At 44.8% G+C, this 20,592-nt stretch overlaps 1 protein-coding gene across 2 annotated transcripts in view; it reads right to left on the reverse strand.

Moving 5' to 3' along the window:
• Positions 1-5,267: 5,267 nt before the first annotated feature.
• The window catches only part of PLOD3 (procollagen-lysine,2-oxoglutarate 5-dioxygenase 3), a 57,073-nt gene continuing 41,748 nt past the window's right edge, over positions 5,268-20,592 (reverse strand). For both annotated transcript variants that reach the window (XM_067469776.1, XM_067469777.1), the window contains 9 exons: positions 17,872-17,976; positions 17,618-17,743; positions 15,265-15,406; positions 11,969-12,082; positions 10,371-10,436; positions 10,176-10,280; positions 9,881-10,027; positions 7,432-7,557; positions 5,268-5,440 (listed from right to left, as the gene is read on the reverse strand). In XM_067469776.1, the coding sequence (XP_067325877.1) occupies positions 5,285-5,440; positions 7,432-7,557; positions 9,881-10,027; positions 10,176-10,280; positions 10,371-10,436; positions 11,969-12,082; positions 15,265-15,406; positions 17,618-17,743; positions 17,872-17,976 (1,087 nt within the window). In that variant the 3' untranslated portion in view covers positions 5,268-5,284. The remainder of the gene's footprint in view (positions 5,441-7,431; positions 7,558-9,880; positions 10,028-10,175; positions 10,281-10,370; positions 10,437-11,968; positions 12,083-15,264; positions 15,407-17,617; positions 17,744-17,871; positions 17,977-20,592) is intronic.

Here is a 20,592-nt window from a genome sequence, read left to right on the forward strand (position 1 = left end):
TCTGTGTGTGACTCTGTTGATCTTCTGCCTCAAGGTTCCTGCTCTGGGTTTTGGGGATAATAGTCACAGACTGGGTATTTACAGACTACCACTTTTGCCTTGTATTAAGGTGTGAGAAAATTTAAGCACCACTACAAGTAGTTTCTATTGTCCTTAAGATTTGCAACTTGATGCTCAAGATGAGCATGGTGGGTTAAGTATATTATAAAAGGTAAAGGTTTCCCTTTGATATTAAGTCCAGTCGTGTCCGACTCTGGGGATTGGTGCTCATCTCCATTTCTGAGCTGAAGAGCCGGCGTTGTCCATAGACACCTCCAAGGTCATGTGGCCGGCATGACTGCATGGGGCGCTGTTACCTTCCCGCCGTAGAGGTACCTATTGATCTACTCAAATTTGCATGTTTTGAACTGCTAGGTTGGCATAAGCTGGAGCTAACAGCGGGAAGTTGCCCTGCTTCCTAGATTCAAACCGCCAACCTTTTGGTCAGCAAATTCAGCAGCTTTGTGGTTTAATCCATTGCACCACCATAGCTGGAGCTAACAGCAGGAACTCACCCTGCTCCCTAGATTCAAACAGCCAACCTTTTGATCAGCAAATTCAGCAGCTTTGTGGTTTAATCCACTGCACCACCATAGCTGGAGCTAACAGCAGGAACTCACCCTGCTCCCTAGATTCAAACCGCCAACATTTTGGTCAGCAAATTCAGCAGCTTTGTGGTTTAATCCACTGCACCACCATAGCTGGAGCTAACAGCAGGAACTCACCCTGCTCCCTAGATTCAAACCGCCAACCTTTTGGTCAGCAAATTCAGCAGCTTTGTGGTTTAATCTGCTGCACTACCATATTGTCCTTAACAATACCTTTTTCATTCTATACAACTACAGCATTTGTACTCCATTTTATATGCAATAGCAACATCTTGTGGAATCCTGGGATTTGTAGTTTTGGGAGATCTTAAAGTTCTCTGACAATTCTAATCATCTTCCATTGATCTGGAAATCTTCAGTAAGGTGTTGCCACATCTATAAATGTGGAATTATAACATCGTAATTATATGGGATAGAAGGGATGTTAGATGTGGCCCAGAGCAGATCGTGATAAGATAGACAAGCGTGATTTAATAATTCTGAAAAATCCAGGGTGCTATACAAAAAAACCCAGGTTGTCAAAGGCTTTCATGGCTGGAATTGCTGTGAGTTTTCTGGGCTGTATGGCCATGTTTCAGAAACATTCTCTCCTGACACCTGCATCTATGGCAGGCATCCTCAGAGGTTGAGAGGTCTGTTGGAAACTAGGTAGGTTTTTTTTCCTGTCAGGTGCAACTTGAGAAACTGCAAGTCGCTTCTGGTGTGAGAGAATTGGCCGTCTGCAAGGACGTTTCCAAGGGGATGTCCAGGTGTTTTGGTGTTTTACCATTCTTGTGGGAGGCTTTTCTCATGTCCCCGCATGGGGAGCTGGAGCTGACAGAAGGAGCTCAACCCACTCTCCCTGGATTCGAACCTCCGACCTTCAGTCTTCAGTCCTGCCGGCACAAGGTTTAACCCATTGTGGAATGTCCAGCGTGGGAGAAAGGCCATTCAATGCTAATCAAGGTGGCCAATTGCAACATTCAGATTTGCCTCAATCAGACAAGACCGGGTGGGACATTCCACAGATATATTAACCTTACTTGCCAAGTTTTCAACAGACCTCACAATCCCTGGGGATGCCTGTCACTGATGCAGGCAAAATTTCAGGAGGGAATGCTTCTGGGACATGGCCACACAGCCCAGAAAACTCACAGCAACCCACTCATAATAATTCCAATTGTTATGCCAGACTCGAGTCCCCAGTTGAAACATTCACACCTAGCTCCAGCAGACAAAAGTCCTTTGTTCCACCTTGGTCATTCCACAGATATATAAACCCATTTTCCTACTTCCAACAGACCTCACTACCTCTGAGGATGCTTGCCATAGATGCAGGCGAAACATCAGGAGAAAATGCCTCTAGAACATGGCCATATAGCCCGGAAAAACCTACAACAACTCAATCCCCAATATTAGTTGTGATGTCAAAAGTTTAATTTCTTGGATCCAGTTTTACTCTGTACCAGAAGTGCAATTTACCATGAGTTTGTTGCTTTCTAATTGTTTTAAAAAGCAAAACAGCCCCTAAAGCAACATTTTAGGTGGGACTCACAGGGTTTTCATGGCAGGAATTATTCAGAGGACGTTTGTCATTGCCTTCCATGGAATTCATAGTGTGACTAACTTAACATCATCCAGCGAGTTCCCATGACCAAATGGGAATTTGAACCGTGGTCACCAGAGCCAGAGTCCATTACTCAAACCACTAGACCATGCTAACCCTCTGCAGATGTTGGTGGACTATAATCCCCATCAGTAGGTTGCTGTAAGATTTTTCGGGCTGTATGACCATGTTCTAGAGGCATTCTCTCCTGACGTTTCACCTGCATCTATGGCAAGCATCCCCATGAGACTTAGCCAATTGTAAGATATGCAGCCATAACTATTTGAAGAATCATATTTGGCTGAATCATATTAAGCAGCTGACGGGGGAAAAGAAGGAGCCTGAGGCTGTTAGGAATGGTGGGAGTTGAAGTCCAAAATACCTGGAGGGTCCAAGATTGTCCAGACCTGATCTAGCACATCTCCCTCCCTTCATACCCTGCTTTCTCACATATTATTCTCATGCATCCAATTTAAAATGTACCATTTATTTGACATACTTTAAAAGAGCAATGCCAATAAGTTAAAGGCAGCTGACGCGCATCATCCACCCCATCAACCAGGCTGGGATTATGGAAGGTTATGCCAGGCTCCTCGCCATTAAGCGCCTGCGGAGGTTCTCCTGCGGCCTTGCAGGCATTCTTGGCTCAAGGGCATTGACAAATTCAGAGAAACGCCCCCACAAAGGATAATCCCCACATAGGACCGAAAAACACACACCTTAAATAGCTCTCGAGATAATCTTTACACTGAGTACTGTACACAGCATCTGTTGAACTTCTTGATCATGAAGTTGGAACAATTCTTGACAAATTGGACATCGATTTGGCACGTCTGCTGCAGCTTAGCGGTCTGAGCAGCTAAACATTGGTTATATCTTGCACTTAACTCCCATTACATCCTGTTCAATCTTATCCCCGTTCCAATGAATGAAATACCGGGATATATTTCCATTCTTACATGCCCCCCAATGGCTGATAACCAACTTCAAATTCATTCAAAGGCTCCAAATGATAGTTCGCTTCCCTCTACACCAGGCATGGGGAAACTTCGGCATTCCAGGTGTTTTGGACTTCTAGTCCTACAATTCTTAACATCCGGTAGGATGTTAGGAATGGTGGGAGTTGAAGTCCAAAACACCTGGAATGCCGAAGTTTGCCCATGCCTGGTGTAGAGGGAAGCGAACTATCATTTCTTTCTGACTGTTCTCTCTTGTTTTGCCAAATTTTCAACTTTGAGAGAATCCCCATTTTTCTCTAAACTAGCACTCCTCAACTTGGAGGTTTGGGACCCCCGGGGGTCATGAGGGGGTGTCAGAGAGGGCACCAAAGACCACAAGAAAACAAAGAATTTCCTGTTGGTCACTGGGGTTCTGTTTGGTTCAGTTCTATCATTGGCGGAAGTTTGGCTCAATTCGATTGTTGGTGTGGTTCAGATTGTTGTTTGATTGTAGGTGAACTATAAATCCTCGCAACTACAACTCCCAAATATCAAGATCTATTTCCCCCAAACTCCACATTTGGGCATACAGAGTACCCATGCCAAGTTTGGTCCAGATCTATCATTGTTTGAGTCCACAGTGCTCTCTGGATGTAGGTGAACTACAACTCAAGGTCAATGCCCATCAAACCCTTCCAATATTTTCTGTTGGTCGTGGGAGTTCTGTGTTCATATTTGGGCATATGGAGTATTTGTGCCAAGTTTGGTCTAGATCCTTCATTGTTTGACTCCACAATGCTCTCTGGATGTAGGTGAACTACAACTCCCAAGCTGCCCACCAAACCCTTCCAGTATTTTCTGTGGGTCATGGGAGTTCTGTGTGCCAAGTTTGGTTCAATTTCATCACTGGTGGAATTGAGAATGCTCTTTGATTGTAGGTCAACTATAAATCCCAGCAACTACAACTCCAAAATGACAAAAACAATCCTCTCCCTCAACCCCACCAGTATTCAAATTGGGCATATTGGTTATTTGTGCCAAATCTGGTTCAGTAAATGAAAATACATCCTGCATATCAGATATTTACATTACGATTCAAAACAGTAATTCAAAATAGGAATGGAGAGACCTGAGGAAAAGTGAAAATGAAAGGTACACAGCACAATTCTTTGGAAATTCAGTGTGGTTTGGTTTGCTGATTAATGGTGCTACCTACCGCTTACACTGAATAGTTTGAGATACAACTGCATTCATGTTTTACAGAAAGTATACTGCCTTTCTTTGGTATCCCTCCCCTGTTTTCCTGTGTTTATTCTTCCTTATCAGAGGAAAATCTGTTAAGGTTAAAAGAATACCTTCGTAATACCTTTGAAGACTGAACTGTGGAGTGAATGCAGCTTGAGACCATTTTAATTAGCTCAGTGCTGTGGAAGTCTGGGATTTGAAGTTTGGTGAGACATCAACACTCTTGGGCAGAGAAGGCTAAAGGCCTTGTTAAGTTACAAATCCCATGATTCAATAGCATTGGCAATAAAAGCGGGGTCAAACTACATTCTGCATTGTAGATCAGGCATGGGCAAACTTTGGCCCTCCGGGTGTTTTGGACTTCAACTCCCACAATTCCTAACAGCCTGCCGGCTGTTAGGAATTGTGGGAGTTGGAGTCCAAAACACCTGGAGGGCCAAAGTTTGCCCATGCTTGTTGTAGATACTACTCTAGAGTATCTAGAACAGGGGAAGCTTTGCTGGTAAACATCTTTGTTGACATTTGGAGAGAAGACGTCGAGCTGATTTTCCTCTGCTTCAGGACAATGTGATTATCCCCCTGCCACCAATAGTATATGGATGGAGGATTAATGGACCCCACAAGGCAGCAGCGGTCACTCCAGGATTTATAGTGACCCAAAGTTCAGTGCTAGGCAAGGACCATATCTTCCCAAAGCCTGGCATAAAGTCGTCTATCCCTATCCATTGTTTTGAAGGCACCAAGGCAGATGGCAGTGGAAGGAAAAGAAGAGACCGCTGTCCCCCGTCCTGCAATCTGCTTCTCCATAAGTTTCTGGCTTTCAGTGTGCTGACCGCCACAGCCCCTAATGGGGAGTGGAAGAGCTGGGGTTAGGGATCCACAAAGGAGACCATGATGTAGCGGGTGCCGCTGGTGGTGGGCAAGCCTTCATGGTAGTGGGTCAGGCGCCCGGGATGCATCAGGCTCCAGCCTTTGCGGGGAGATTCCACTTGACAGTTATAACGGATGAACCGGCAGCCACCGCCCTGAAAAAAGAGAATGATATTTGGAGATGCAGGGAGAGAATAATAATAATAACAATAATAATAATATGTGTGTGTGTGTCAGTGGGCCAAAGCTAGTGTCGTCCTGAGAAGAGAGTGAGTAGGACGAAGCCTGTTAAGAGTCAATGCACCAAAGCTAGTGTCTTCCTGAAGAGAGTGAGTAGGCCGAAGCCTGTTAGTGTCAATGTGCCAAAGCTAGTGTCGTCCTGAGGAGAGTGAGTAGGTCGAAGCCTGTTAATGTCAATGTGTCAAAGCTAGTGTCGTCCTGAGGAGAGTGAGTAGGCCAAACCCCGTTAGAGTCAATGCATCAAAGCTAGTGTCCTGAGGAGAGTGAGTAGGCTGAGGCCTGTTAAGAGTCAATGCACCAAAGCTAGTGTCCTGAGGAGAGTGAGTAGGCCGAAGCCTGTCAGAGTCAATGCGCCAAAGCTAGTGTTGTCCTGAGGAGAGTGAGTAGGCCGAAGCCTGTTACAATGTGCCAAAGCTAGTGTCGTCCTGAGGAGAGTGAGTAGGCCAAAGCCTGTTACAATGCGCCAAAGCTAGTGTCGTCCTGAGGAGAGTGAGTAGGCCGAAGCCTGTTAGTGTCAATGTGCCAAAGCTAGTGTCGTCCTGAGGAGAGTGAGTAGGCCAGACCCCGTTAGTGTCAATGCGCCAGAGTTAGTATCATCCTGAGGAGAGTGAGCAGGCCAAACCCCGTTAGAGTCAATGCGCCAGAGTTAGTGTCGTCCTGAGAAGAGAGTGAGTAGGCCGAAGCCCGTTAGAGTCCATGCGCCAAAGCTAGTGTCATCCTGAGGAGAGTGAGTAGGCCGAAGCCTGTCAGAGTCAATGCGCCAAAGCTAGTGTTGTCCTGAGGAGAGTGAGTAGGCCGAAGCCTGTTACAATGCGCCAAAGCTAGTGTCATCCTGAGGAGAGTGAGTAGGCCAAAGCCTGATACAATGCACCAAAGCTAGTGTAGCCCTGAGGAGAGTGAGTAGGCCGAAGCCTGTTAGAGTCAATGCGCCAAAGCTAGTGTCGTCCTGAGGAGAGTGAGTAGGCCGAAGCCTGTTACAATGCGCCAAAGCTAGTGTCATCCTGAGGAGAGTGAGTAGGCCGAAGCCTGTTAGTGTCAATGCGCCAAAGCTAGTGTCATCCTGAGGAGAGTGAGTAGGCCGAAGCCTGTCAGAGTCAATGCGCCAAAGCTAGTGTTGTCCTGAGGAGAGTGAGTAGGCCGAAGCCTGTTACAATGCGCCAAAGCTAGTGTAGCCCTGAGGAGAGTGAGTAGGCAGAAGCCTGTTAGAGTCAATGCGCCAAAGCTAGTGTCGTCCTGAGGAGAGTGAGTAGGCCGAAGCCTGTTAGAGTCAATGCGCCAAAGCTAGTGTCGTCCTGAGGAGAGTGAGTAGGCCGAAGCCTGTTAAGAGTCAATGCACCGAAGCTAGCATCGTCCTGAGGAGAGTGAGTAGGCCAAAGCCTGTTAGAGTCAATGCACCAAAGCTAGTGTCCTAAGGAGAGTGAGTAGGCCGAAGCCTGTTAGAGTCAATGCGCCAAAGCTAGTGTCGTCCTGAGAAGAGAGTGAGTAGGCCGAAGTCTGTTAGTCAATGCGCCAAAGCTAGTGTTGTCCTGAGGAGAGTGAGTAGGCCGAAGCCTGTTAGAGTCAATGCGCCAAAGCTAGTGTCGTCCTGAGGAGAGTGAGTAGGCAGAAGCCTGTTAGAGTCAATGCGCCAAAGCTAGTGTCGTCCTGAGGAGAGTGAGTAGGCCGAAGCCTGTTAGAGTCAATGCGCCAAAGCTAGTGTCGTCCTGAGGAGAGTGAGCAGGCCAAAGCCTGTTAAGAGTCAATGCACCAAAGATAGTGTTGTCCTGAGGAGAGTGAGTAGGCTGAAGCTTGTTAGCAGCCTCAGCTGGGGGAAAAGGGGCCTGAGGCTGCTAGGAGTTGTGGGAGTTGAAATCCAAAACACCTGGAGGGCCGAAGTTTGCCCATGCTTGCTCTAAGGGACTCTCACCTCATAGTCGATTCCTTTGTGATTGAGAGCGACGTTGATAGTGAAAGTGGAGGAATCATGGTGGGGCCGGAGCGAAGGCTGCTCATCTGGACGGTACCGGACCATGAAGTTCATGATTGCCCGAGCCTGAGAAATGGACGACAAACAGACCTTGTGATGATGAGGAGGAAAACTGCATCCATATGCATATAGCCAAGACTGGGGAATAATTGTCTTCTTTTGGACTACAAAAAATAGCTGATACTTGGTTTGAAAACAGAACATGTAAAAGGGATCTAAGAGTCTTAGCAGGCCACAAGCTGAACATGAGTCAACAGTGTGATGCAATAGTTTCAAAAGCAAACATTCTAGGCTATAATAATAGGACATAGTGTCTACATCAGGGGTCCTCAAACTAAGGCCCGAGGGCCAAATACGGCCCTCCGAGGTCATTTACCCAGCCCTCTCTCGAGGTCAACCTAAATCTGAAATATCTTGAGAGCACACAACAACAACAATCTTATCTCATCAACCAAAAGCAGGGACACACTTCCCATTGAAATACTAATAAGTTTATATTTGCTAAAATTGTTCTTCATTTTAATTATTGTATTGTGCTGGAGGAAAGTTCTGAGAGTGCCCTGGATAGCGAGAAGATCCAACCAGTCCATATTTCAAGAAATAAAGCCTGACTGCTCATTGGAGGGAAGAATAGTAGAGGCCAAGATGAAGTACTTTGGCCACATCATGAGAAGAAAGGGAAGCTTAGAGAAGTCAATTATGCTGGGGAAAATGGAAGGAAAAAGGAAGAGGGGCCGACAAGGGCAAGATGGATGGATGATATCCTTGAAGTGACTGGATTGACCTTGAAGGAGCTGGGGGTGGTCACGACCGACAGGGAGCTCTGGCGTGGAGTGGTCCATGAAGTCACAAAGAGTTGGAAACGACTGAACGAATGAACAACAAATTGTTTTTAAGTGTGTGTGTTTTTGCACTACAAATAAGATATGTGCCATGTGCATAGGAATTCATTCATTTTTTTTCCAAATTATAATCCGGCCCTCCAACAGTTTAAGGGACTGTGACCTGGCCCTCTGTTTAAAAAGTTTGATGACCCCTGGTCTATATCAAGGGAAGACATAATGTCACTCTCTTCCAGCAAGATATTGAGAAGATGGAATTTGTGCAAAAAAAGGGTACTGTATATGCGATATATATATATATATATATATATATATATATATATATATATATATAAATGAAAACATATTGAGTATAAATCAAAGGTGGGAAATGCAGCAGCTACTGGGATATTTCAAAATAAAATAAATAGTATGAGCGAAGGAAGACAGATGCTTTTGAACTGTGGTGTTGGAGGAAAGTTCTGAGAGTGCTTTGGACCATAAGAAGATCCAACCAGTCCATCCTCCATGAAATAAAGCCCGGCTGCTCACTGGAGGGAAGGATATTAGAGGCATAGATGAAGTACTTTGGACACATCATGAGAAGAAAGGAAAGCTTAGAGAAGACAATGATGCTGGGGAAAATGGAAGGAAAAGAAGAGGGGCCTACCAAGGGCAAGATGGATAGATGATGATAATAATAATAATAATAATAATAATAATAATAATAATAACAACAACAACAACAACAACAACAACTTTATACCTCACCACCATCTCCCCAAGGGGACTCAGGGCGGCTTACATGAGGCCAAGCCCAACAACACATCAGTAAAAACAAAACAGCAAGCAAATAAAACAGTACAATTAATATAACTTACATATAAACAATAACACAGAGAATTTAAAACCTTATGGCTGGGCCAGATGTAATAAATTATTTTTTTTTAAATAAACACTGGGCGTGAACAGAGGTAGGATGTATCTAAGCAGGAGGGTTTTAAAACATAATGTAGGGAGACCAACCCAACAGGTAGTAAAGTGCTTCTGAGGACAATTGCAGAGAACGAATCAGAGCAGGGCATTGTTTCCTTATTCAGGGAAGGCACACTGGAACAGCCACGTTTTCAGGCTCCTCCTAAAGACAGCCAATGTGGGGGCTTGTCTGATATCCTTGGGGAGTGAGTTCCAGAGTCGGGGGGCCACCACAGAGAAGGCCCTCTCCCTCGTCCCCAAAATAGCGGCTGCGAAGGGGGCGGGAGCAAGAGCAGGGCCTCTCCAATTTTGAAGTGACTGGCTTGACTCTGAAGGAGCTGGGGATGGTGAAGGTCGACAGGGAGCTCTGGCATGGGCTGGTCCATGAGGTCACGAAGAGTTGGAAGCGAATGAATGAATAAACAACAAATGCTATAATTGCATAATGTGAACATGGCCCTTAGTCTCCCTATAAATTTCACAGTGGGAATACTATTAGTTTCCCCATTTTGCTCCCGTTATGCCCAACTTTCCACAACCATGATACTTTGATCGCAGAGGCAGCCGCTTGCCCACCTCTTGGGTGCAGATACCTTGGTGTAGTAGCCTGGGTAGAGTTTCTCCGTGACGGGAGCAATGTAGTCTCGCAGGAACTGCAGCCACTCCTTCTCGAAACCGATTTGGTTCATGTGGATGTCCACGGTAGGGACGTTCTCGTAGCCACCAGCCAGCCGGGTATCCTAGAAGAAATACGTCCAAGTTACAATCAGGTGAGGTGGGGATGCTCTCGGATCCGCCAATCTATCCCTTACCAATCTATCTATATCAGTGATGGGTAGAATGTGGCTCGTGGGTCCATGACCCCCTTGTGTGGCATTGTGTGCTTACCTCGTGCTTCCCTCCAGACCACTGACCAAAATTTTCAGCCTCTTCTATAAGCTCATCACACATCTGATCAGTGAACACTGGGAACCAGTAAACATCAGGACAGGGCTGGAAAAGGAGGAATGGGACAGTGAGGGTCTGTAAAAAAAAAGGCCACAAGTGAGGACAGATGGCTGGGATGCCAAAGGATCCTTTTACCTGCTCATGATATTCCCCTTCCAACACCCGGGAGTAGTTCTCATGGATGTATTTGTCCTGCCAGTCCTGAAAAAAAGAGAAAGAAAAATGGAGAGATGTTGAGAGTGAGTGATCAAGAGGGGGTGCATCTGCAGTGTGCAAATAATACAGTTTGATAACACTGTAACTGGGTTGCTGTGAGTTTTCCAGGCTGTTTGGCCACGTTCCAGAAGCATTCTCCCCTGACGTTTCACCCACATTGATGGCAGGCATCCTCAGATTTCATGAGTTCTGTAACTAGCATGGCTGAATGCTATGGAAGCCTGGCAGTTGTAGTTTAAAAAGGTCATTAGCCTTCTCTGCCAATGAGTGCTGGTGCCTCACCAAACTACAACTCCCAACGATACCATAGCATTGAGTTATAGCTGTTAAAGCGGTGTCAAACAGTATAATTTGACATTAATTTGACAGTATAAATGCAGCCGGAAAAGCTATTTTGGTTTTTGGGTTGAGCAGGTTTCTAGTCCTCATGGATGGAGAAATAATAGTTTTTCACAAATCAAAAAATTTGAGGTCATCCAAGGTTGAAACAAAGCATGTGTGAATGTGACAAAGTTGATATGAAGAGCTAGGTGAGGATTACAGTATATTTGCTGTTGCATACTTTCTGGCCCTTGGTGGCACAGTGTGTTAAACCGCTGAGCTGCTGTACTTGCAGACAGGAAGTTCTGTGCTGTACTTGCAGGTTGGAAGTTCAAATCTGGGGAGCAGGGTGAGCTCCTGCTGTTAGCTCCAGCTTCTGCCAACCTAGCAGTTCGAAAACCTGCAAGTGTGAGTAGGTCAATAGGTACTGCTTCTGCGGGAAGGTAAGAGCACTTCATGCAGTCATGCCGGCCACATGACCTGGAGGTGTCTACGGACAATGCCAGCTCTTTGTCTTAGAAATGGAGATAAGCACCAACCCCCATAGTTGGAAAGCTTAGAGAAGACAAGGATGCTTGGGAAAAATGGAAGGAAAAAGGAAGAGGGGCCGACCAAGGTCAAGATGGATGGATAGTATCCTTGAAGCGACTGCCTTGACCTTGAAGGAGCTGGGGGTGGTGATGGCCGACAGGAAGCTCTGGCGTGGGCTGGTCCATGAGGTCACAGAGAGTCGGAAGCGACTGAACAAATAAACAACAACAAACTTAAAATGTCAAGGGGAAACCTTTACCTTTTCTTTCTGGCCTGCAAAAAAACGCCTTCTAGCTTTGCAAACCAGTGCACTTGTACTATGCAAACTTTCCCATAATTAATGCAGTTTCATCCCACTTTAACTTCCATGGGTCAATGCTATGGAATCTTGGGAGCTGAAGTTTCAGAAGGTTTTTAAGTTTTCTCTGCCAAAGAATGCTGGATCTCACTAAGTGATAATTCTCATGGTTCCATAGTTCTGAATCATGGCAGTTAAAGTGGGGCCCAACTGCATTAATCCTGTAGTGTAGACGCACCTCCAGTGTGCAATCTTAGCTCAAAATATTTCCTAGCTCTTAGTGATCAGAGGTGGGAGCAGAAAACCTCCAAAAGGTTAAATGCAGGATCTCACAGCTGCAGTGTATTTGGGGATGCCACTCACTCACCAAAGGGTTCTCTGAGATCTGCCAAAGGTCAGGATGCAGGCGGGATGTGTTGTATCTGGAAGTGGAAAGAAGGTGCCCAAACTCGTCCCGGTTACTGATGTGAAGGAAGATGCCCTGAAAGAGGAAAGAGGGGTGTTTACATTTGGGTGGAAAAAGAGGATAAGCTTCATATTGATTCTGTGCCCAATAAATCCAGACACACATTGTCCGGACCTGGAACTGCTTCCCAAAAAGAAAACAAAACAAAACAAAACAAAACAAAATCATCACTCAGTAGTTTCAGGTATGGCTGGGCATAATTAGCAAATCTGAGGGAAGCTTAAATTTCAAAGAATCATGGCAACAGAAGAACACCTACACTATATAATTCAGTGGTTCTCAACTTATGGGTTCCCAGGTGTTTTGGACTACAACTCCCAGAAATCCCAGCCAGTTTACCAGCTGTTAGGATTTCTGAGAGTTGAAGACCAAAATACATTTGGGGAACCACAGGTTGAGAACCCTGGTCATTCCACAGATATATAAACCCATTTTTCCTACTTCCAACAGACCTCACTACCTCTGAGGATGCTTGCCATAGATGCAGGCGAAACGTCAGGAGAAAAATTGCCTCCAGAACATGGCCATATAGCCCGGAAAAACCTACAACAACCCATAATTAATACAGTTCAAGCCCACATCAACCGCCATGGCTGAATGTTATGGAATCCTGGGAATTATTTATTTTATTTATTTATTATTTGAACTTATATGCCGCCACTCCCCTGGGGCTCGGAGCGGCTTACAAGAACAGGCTAAAATTGAACACAATTTAAAAGCAATTTAAAAACAGCAATATCAAACATTAAAAGCCTGTCGAAACAGGTATGTCTTACATGCCCTGCAGAAAGCTGGTAAGTCCCGCAAGGCACGGACTTCAGGTGGCAGAGTATTCCAGAGTGATGGTGCCACTGCTGTGAAGGCTCTGCGTCTGGTTGCTGTTAGACGCAAGGTCTTGACACTGGGGACTTCCAATAGATCTTGGTCCTCAGAACGGAGGGATCTCTGGGGTTGGTAGGGGGTGAGGCGGTCCCTCAGGTACATCGGCCCCAGACCATGCAAGGCCTTAAAGGTGAGTACCATCCCTTTGAAAGTGATCCGGTGCTCAATTGGTAACCAATGCAGCTGCAGTAAGATTGGTGTTATGTGGCATCTCATCGGAATTCCCGCAAGAAGCCGAGCAGCTGCGTTTTGTACCAACTTGAGCTTCCGGATCACCGACAGAGGAAGGCCAATGTAGAGGGCGTTACAGTAGTCCAGTCTTGAGATGACTGTGGCCTGGATCACCGTAGCTAGGTCATCCCTGGACAGGTAGGGGGCCAGCTGTCTAGCCTGCCGCAGGTGAAAGAAGGCGGTTCTGCTAACAGCGGAGACCTGGGCCTCCATCGTCAGCAGAGGGTCCAAAAGGACTCCCAGACTCTTTACCAATGATGACGGGCGTAGCGCCTTGCCATCCAGGGTAGGCAGCTAGATATCCCCACTGCCCGGTCGACCCAGCCATAGGATCTCCGTCTTTGCTGGATTCACCCTCAACCTGCTGGTACGCAGCCATCCAGTAACGGCCTCGAGGCACTGATGGAAACAATCGGGTACAGAGTCCCGTCGGCCTTCCATCTTCAGCACCAGCTGAGTGTCATCGGCGTACTGGTAACACTCAAGCCCAAAACCTCAAACCAGCTGAGCAAGTGGTTGCATATAGATGTTAAGCAACAGAGGGAATGGCCCCCTGAGGAACCCCACAAGATAGAGGGGACCTCTCAGAGACCAGGCCTCCCCTCTCCACTCGCTGTCCACGGTTGTGAAGAAAGGAGGACAGCCAGTTTAAAGATGTCCCCCTGACTCCAGCAACAGCAAGGCGGTGGGTCAAAAGATTGTGGTCAACTGTGTCAAATGCTTCTGTGAGATCCAATAACACAAGCAGCGCTGACCCACCCCGGTCAAGCTGGCATCGAAGGTGATCCGTGATGGAGACCAGCACAGTCTCTGTCCCGTGCCCCGCATGGAAGCCGGACTGGAAGGGATCTAGTTCGGCTGTGTCGTCTAGGAATTGCTGCAACTGCTCCGCTGCTGCCCTCTCAATCACCTTGTCTAGTCTAGTGAGGCGCCAGCACTAAGGCCCCTTCCACACAGCTGTATAAAATCCACAGTGAACTGGAATATATGGCAGTGTGGACTCAGATAACCCAGTACAAAGCAGATATTGTGGATTATTTGCCTTGATATTCTGGATTATATGACGTGTGGAAGGGCCCTTAGAGACCTTGGGAAACTACAACTCCCAAGAACCCATACCATTGAACCATGGCAGTTAAAGTGATCTCAAACTGCATTCACTCTACTGTGTACGTGAGCCCACAGATTTGGAAGAGACAAGAGCCATCCAGTCTAATCCCATTCTACAATGCAGCGATACACAATCAAAGCACTCCTGAAAGATGGCCAACCAGCCCTTTAAAATAATTTAAAGCATGCTAAGTTATCAGATATAGAAGATCACTAACTGGAACTGGTCTACAGACCACTACTTTGAGCAGCATTGGTGTTGTGATTGTGCTTACTGTAATCTTATATCGCTATGTTTTCATTTGTTTTATGTAATTGTGTTATTATTGTTCATTATTTGCGTTTTCAGATTTATTTTATGTAATTGTTGTTTTGGGCTTGGGCTCATGTAAGCCGCACCGAGTCCCCATCGGGGAGATGGTGGCGGGGCACAAATAAAGTTTACTATTTATTTATTTATTATTGGTGGATCCCTTGGTGGCGCAATGGGTTAAACCCTTGTGACACCAGAACTGCTGACCAAAAGATCAGTAGTTCGAATTCGGGGAGCGGGGTGAGCTCCCATCTGTCAGCTCTAGCTTCTCGTGCGGGGACATGCAAGAAGCTTCCTACAGGATGGTAAAACACCCTGGCGTTCCCTGGGCAATGTCTTTGCAGAGGGCTAATTCTCTCATACCAGAAGCGAGTTGCAGTTTCTCAAGTCACTCCTGACATGAAAGAAAAAAAAAAGCAGCATTGGTTTCTAGTCCTTAAGGTGATCAATCTGAATGTATGTTGGGTCTGGTTTTATTTTATTCCCCACAAAACCCCCAATGGGCCAGGTCTTGATTGGATCTTTGTCACCTATGTAAAGTAGAATGCTGTGTAAACAAAGGAACAATTTGCATAGCCCTTGAGAGACGCTAAACATATTTTCCAAAACACACACAAGTTTGGCTTAACAGTGTCCTCTAGAAAGGCTAAAGGTCTCTCACCTTCTCCCTCACGCTCTTGCAAAAGGCCATATCCGGATCTGTGTCGTCCAAGGTGAAGATATTGCGCTGGGGCAGCTCTTGACGTAAGGTCTCCCCTCGCAATAAATAGGCCTGGGAGATGTAGGGGACGTTCCACATCCCACTGCCATGGTGAAAAAGGAGAAGAGGGTTATGAATGTGAAAAGCAGTAGTCCACTGGGCAAGGGATGGGGGTTATCTCATAATCCACGGGTCAAAACTCTGGGAGAAAAGTGGGTTATTCTTGTCGTTCCTATAATCATCATCATCACCACCACCACCATCATTATTATTTCAGAGCTGTTTTCAAGGACTCCATTCCAGTAGTGGGCAGAACTTCCATCAGAACTTGATCATGGAACTGGACTACAGGAACTAGAGATTTCTGGAGATGCTTTCTCTCAAAGAATCTCTAGGTCCACTACTATGACTCTATGGTCAGCTTCTGCCAAAACTATTTATTTATTTATTTATTTATTTACGTCACTTTTATCCCACCCATATCAGCCCAAAGGCAACTCAGGGCGGCGTACAAATTGGCACAATTAGATGTCATATAAAAATACATACATTGATTAAAAGCAAAAAAAAATCACATTACAATACATTTAAAAACTGTAACAGCAATAACAATACAAATTATAAAAACTATGTCTTCTTGTTCAAATCCTCAACCGTTCCATCGTCTTGGCCGTTCCTAGTTCATATTCCAGTTTGAGTTTATCTAGTCATGCTGAAGTTCCAAACGCTTGCACAAAGAGCCAGGTTTTCACTCTTTTTTGAAAGGTCAGGAGGGAGGGGGCCGACCTAATATCCCTAGGCAGGGAGTTCCCCTGCCGAGGAGCCACCACTGAGAAGGCCCTGTATCATCCCTGCCAGACGTGCCTGTGAAGCAGGCAGGATCAAGAGCAGGGCCGCCTCAGATGATCTCAACTTCCTGGAAGGTTCATAGGGAGAGATGTGTTTGGATAGAAAGTCCATTGAGTCATGCTGGAGGACCTAGAAATTCTTAGAGAAAACACTGGTGACATTGGTCTAATCTGTGGGTAATTAAATGTGCCAATGGGTCCCGATCAAGAGGAGTATAAATAACAACAACAGTAACATTAAGAAAAGTAATGTTAAACTTGCAAATATGAAAGACTGACTACATATAGGCAAATTAAAAGCTGGGTTGCTGTGAGTTTTCTGGGCTGGATGGCTATGTTCCAGCACCATTCTCTCCTGATGTTTTGCCCACATCTATGGCAGGCATCCTCAGAGGATGAGGTGTCTGTAGGAAACTAAGCAAGTGAGGTTTTATCTATCTGTGGAATGTCCAAGATGGGAGAAAGAAGTCTTGTCTGATTGAGGCAAGTGTGAATGTTGCAATTGGCCACCTTGGTTAGGCCATTCAATGCTAATCAAGGTGGCCAATTGCAACACTCACACTTCTTTCTTCCACCCATGACAGATATATAAACCCCACTTGCCTCATTTCCAACAGTCTCTGAGGATGACTGCCATAGATGTGGGCAAAATGTCAGGAGAGAATGCTTCTGGAGTATTTATTTATCATAGGTTTTTAAATGCTGTATGTTATTATTGTTATTGTTTATTGCTTATTGTTTATTGCTTTTTGAGTTTTATTTTTTTAACTGTTTGTATTGATTATTTGTTACCTTTGTTTATTGATGTGCTGTGGGCTTGGCCTCATGTAAGCCGCACCGAGTCCCTTGGGGAGATTGTAGCAGGATACAAATAAAGTTTTATTATATATTTATTTATTTACTATATTTATAGCCTGCCTTTCTCAGCCATATGGTGACTCAAGGCGGGTTACAGATTGGCACAATTCGATGCCAGGCATTCATAAAAGTGCCATTAAAAACAATCAACATTACAATATAAAACACAAATAAAAACCGTTAAAGCATATAATCATCGGTGTCATCTTGTGTATGGAATATGGCCATACAGCCCGGAAAACTCCAGTGATTCTGACCATGAAAGCCTTTGACAACAAATTAAAAGGTTTTACTGCTGGTAATTAAGCTGGAGGAGAGTTTTTAAATAGGGGAGAGTAAATTAATGCAAAAGCATGGAAAAGTACTAAACTGAGGCACTTAATTCAAGTGCCGCAGGGGCCCAATCCTTTGTCCCTAAGACTCATAGGAGACTTTATTCATTGCAGAAAAAGCAAAAATGACATAGATATTGCCAGAAGTCCACTTAGGGGTACACTGTGCCCACCACCCCAACAAAGGAACTTTTCTTAGCTCTAGGTATGCTTTTCCACCCACATATGAACCTGCATCCAAAGCCAAAGCTCTTTTTTCTCACCAACACAACTCACATTCTCTTGCCCTGGACCAACTCCACATAGTCCTCCGAACGGGCGTAATATTCATCGGGGCTCAGAGCACCCCAGAAGTTAGACCAAAGCTTGCCATGCCGGGACATCATGGGAGCAATCACTTTCCTGGAGTTTGGGGAAACCAGGGAAGGTGGGAAAGGAAAAGGTAGGTTGGTTAAGAGGGAGACACTCCTATGATCTTGTCTTGAAAGCTCTGTAAACAGGGGGAAGAAAGAGCAAGGAATGTTTCTCACTTGTTCTCCTGGATAAGGATCTGTAAGATTTCGGGGTTTGTCACAACCACGTCAGCATCAAGGCTGAAGTAATAGTCACAGGTGGCGTCCTGCCGGCAAAGATCCCTATTGCAGAAATGTAAGGGAGAAAGTTATTAAATCTTAGGATTAAATAGACCCAACCCAATGGTGTAAGACAGAATGGCCCATCAGAATCTTATACTCCGCCTCCACATTCGTAGGTTTCACTTTTGCAGATTTTTGGATTTGATTCACATGTCTTCTCCAGGAATCTCTAGGTCAGTGGTTCTCAACTTTTGGGTCCCCAGATGTTTTGGCCTTCAATTCCCAGAAATCCAAACAGCTGGTAAACTGGCTGGGATTTCTGGGAGTTGTAGGCCAACACACCTGGGGACCCACCTATTGAGAACCACTGCTCTAAGTCTTCCAGTGCAATCATGGTCAAGCTGTGCTGGACGATATAGTAAATTTCTAAAGAAAACACACCTCTAAGGCAGTGGTTCTCAACCTGTGTCCCCCCAGGTGTTTTGGCCTACAACTCCTAGAAATCCCAGTCAGTTTACCAGCTGTTAGGATTTCTGGGAGTGGAAGGCCAAAACATCTAGTGACCCACAGGTTGAGAACCACTTTTCTAAGGCATTTGTAGGTTGTCCAGCACAAATCTGTAGTCAACTTTCCCTGGACCTTAATGAAAGTGGAAAAGCCACGAAGAAGAAAAGAACACTTGAGGATGCAGAGATTCATAGAGACCATATTACCGTATATACTCCAGTATAAGCGGAGTTTTTCAGCACTTTTTTAAGGCTGAAAAAGCCTCCCTGGGTTTATACTCAAGTCAAAGTTATTTATTATTTTACTGGGTTATTATTATTACATTTTTTTTACTCTATTTACTACTATTATGATTACATTTACATTATTTTACTCTATTGTTTTTATTACATTTATTATTTTACTCTATTATTATATTTGTTATTATTACTTTTATTATTTTACTCTATTATTGGAGCCCCCAGAGGTGCAATGGTTAAACCCCTTGTGATGGCAGAACTGAAGACCAATAGGTTGGAGGTTCGAATCTGGGGAGAGCACAGATGAGCTCCCTCTGTCAGCTCCAGCTCCCCATGCCGGGACATGAGAGAAGCCTTCCATAAGGATGGTAAAAACATCAAAACATCCAGGGCGTCCCCTGTGCAATGTCCTTGCAGACGGCCAATTATCTCACACAGAAACAACTTGCAGTTTCTCAAGTCACCCCTGACATGAAAAAACCCATTATTATTCTTATTATTATTACATTATTTTACTCTATTAGTATTGTTATGATTACATTTTGATTATTTTACTTATTATTTGATGGCCGAAAGTGAAGAGGAACTGAGGAGCCTTCTAATCAAGTTGAAAGAAGAAAGTGCAAAAGCTGGGTTGCAGCTAAACATCAAAAAACCAAGATTATGGTAACAAGAATGATTTATAACTGGGAAATAGAGGGAGAAAACGTGGAGGCAGTGACAGAGTTTGTATTTCTAGGTGCAAAGTTTACTGCAGATGCAGACTGCAGCCAGGAAATCAGGAGATGCTTACTTCTTGGGAGGAGAGCAATGACCAATCTTGATAAAATAGTGAACAGTAGAGTGCCTTGGACCATAAGAAGATCCAACCAGTCCATACTTCAGGAAATAAAGCCCGACTGCTCATTGGAGGGAAGGATAGTAGAGGCCAAGATGAAGTACTTTGGCCACATCATGAGAAGAAAGGAAAGCTTAGAGAAGACAATTATGCTGGGGAAAATGGAAGGAAAAAGGAAGAGGGGCCAACCAAGGGCAAGATGGATGGATGGCATCCTTGAAGTGACTGGATTGACCTTGAAAGAGCTGGGGGTGGTGACGGCTGACAGGGAGCTCTGGCGTGGGCTGGTTCATGAGGTCACGAAGAGTCGGAAGCGACTGAACGAATGAACAACAACAACTCATTATTATTACATTTATTATTTTGCTTTATTATTATTGGAAGGATACATATGCATATGTACATTGAAGAAGGTTAGAATAATGGTTTAATCAGAGCTGGACAGTCTTACCTTAAATTACAGTTTTATGTAAACATTCAAAAACATTTAACCTACTGATGCCTCAATTAATGTTAATTTTATTGGTATCTATTTTTATTTTGAAATTTACCAGTAGCTGCTGCATTTTCCACCCTCGGCTTATACTCGAGTTTATATGTTTTCCCAGTTTTTTATAGTAGAATTAGGTGCCTTGGCTTATATTCGAGTTGGCTTATACCCAAGTATATATGGGTAATTGAATCTGCAAATAATCAAATTACAAAAATGAAACCCACAAATATGGAGGGGCAACTATGCAGACAACAGGGAATGGCTTAGCCGTGAGTGTTGCAAAATAGGATCTGGTGTGTAAGAATACTCTGCCACAAAAGTTCTATCTCCTTTTGCACTTGACTATTTTTTTTCTTTCAAGAGATGCAATTTTTTCAAGTCATTCAAGCTCAAGCTGGAGCATTTGTTGTGTTTAGCCTAAGGCCAATGTTGAGCTTACCTGGATGCCTATCCAATCAACCCACAGCCACTCTAGGCTTGCCAGATTGAAGACATTTGGGGTGTTTGTGCAACCCATTTATCAACTCTATAGGGCAGAGATGTCAAACTTATGGCCCTCCAGATGTTTAGGCTTCCAGCTCCCAGAAGCCCTAGCCAGT

The sequence above is a fragment of the Anolis sagrei genome, chromosome 6, assembly GCF_037176765.1.
Source record: "Anolis sagrei isolate rAnoSag1 chromosome 6, rAnoSag1.mat, whole genome shotgun sequence".
Classification (NCBI taxonomy): Eukaryota; Metazoa; Chordata; class Lepidosauria; order Squamata; family Dactyloidae; genus Anolis; species Anolis sagrei.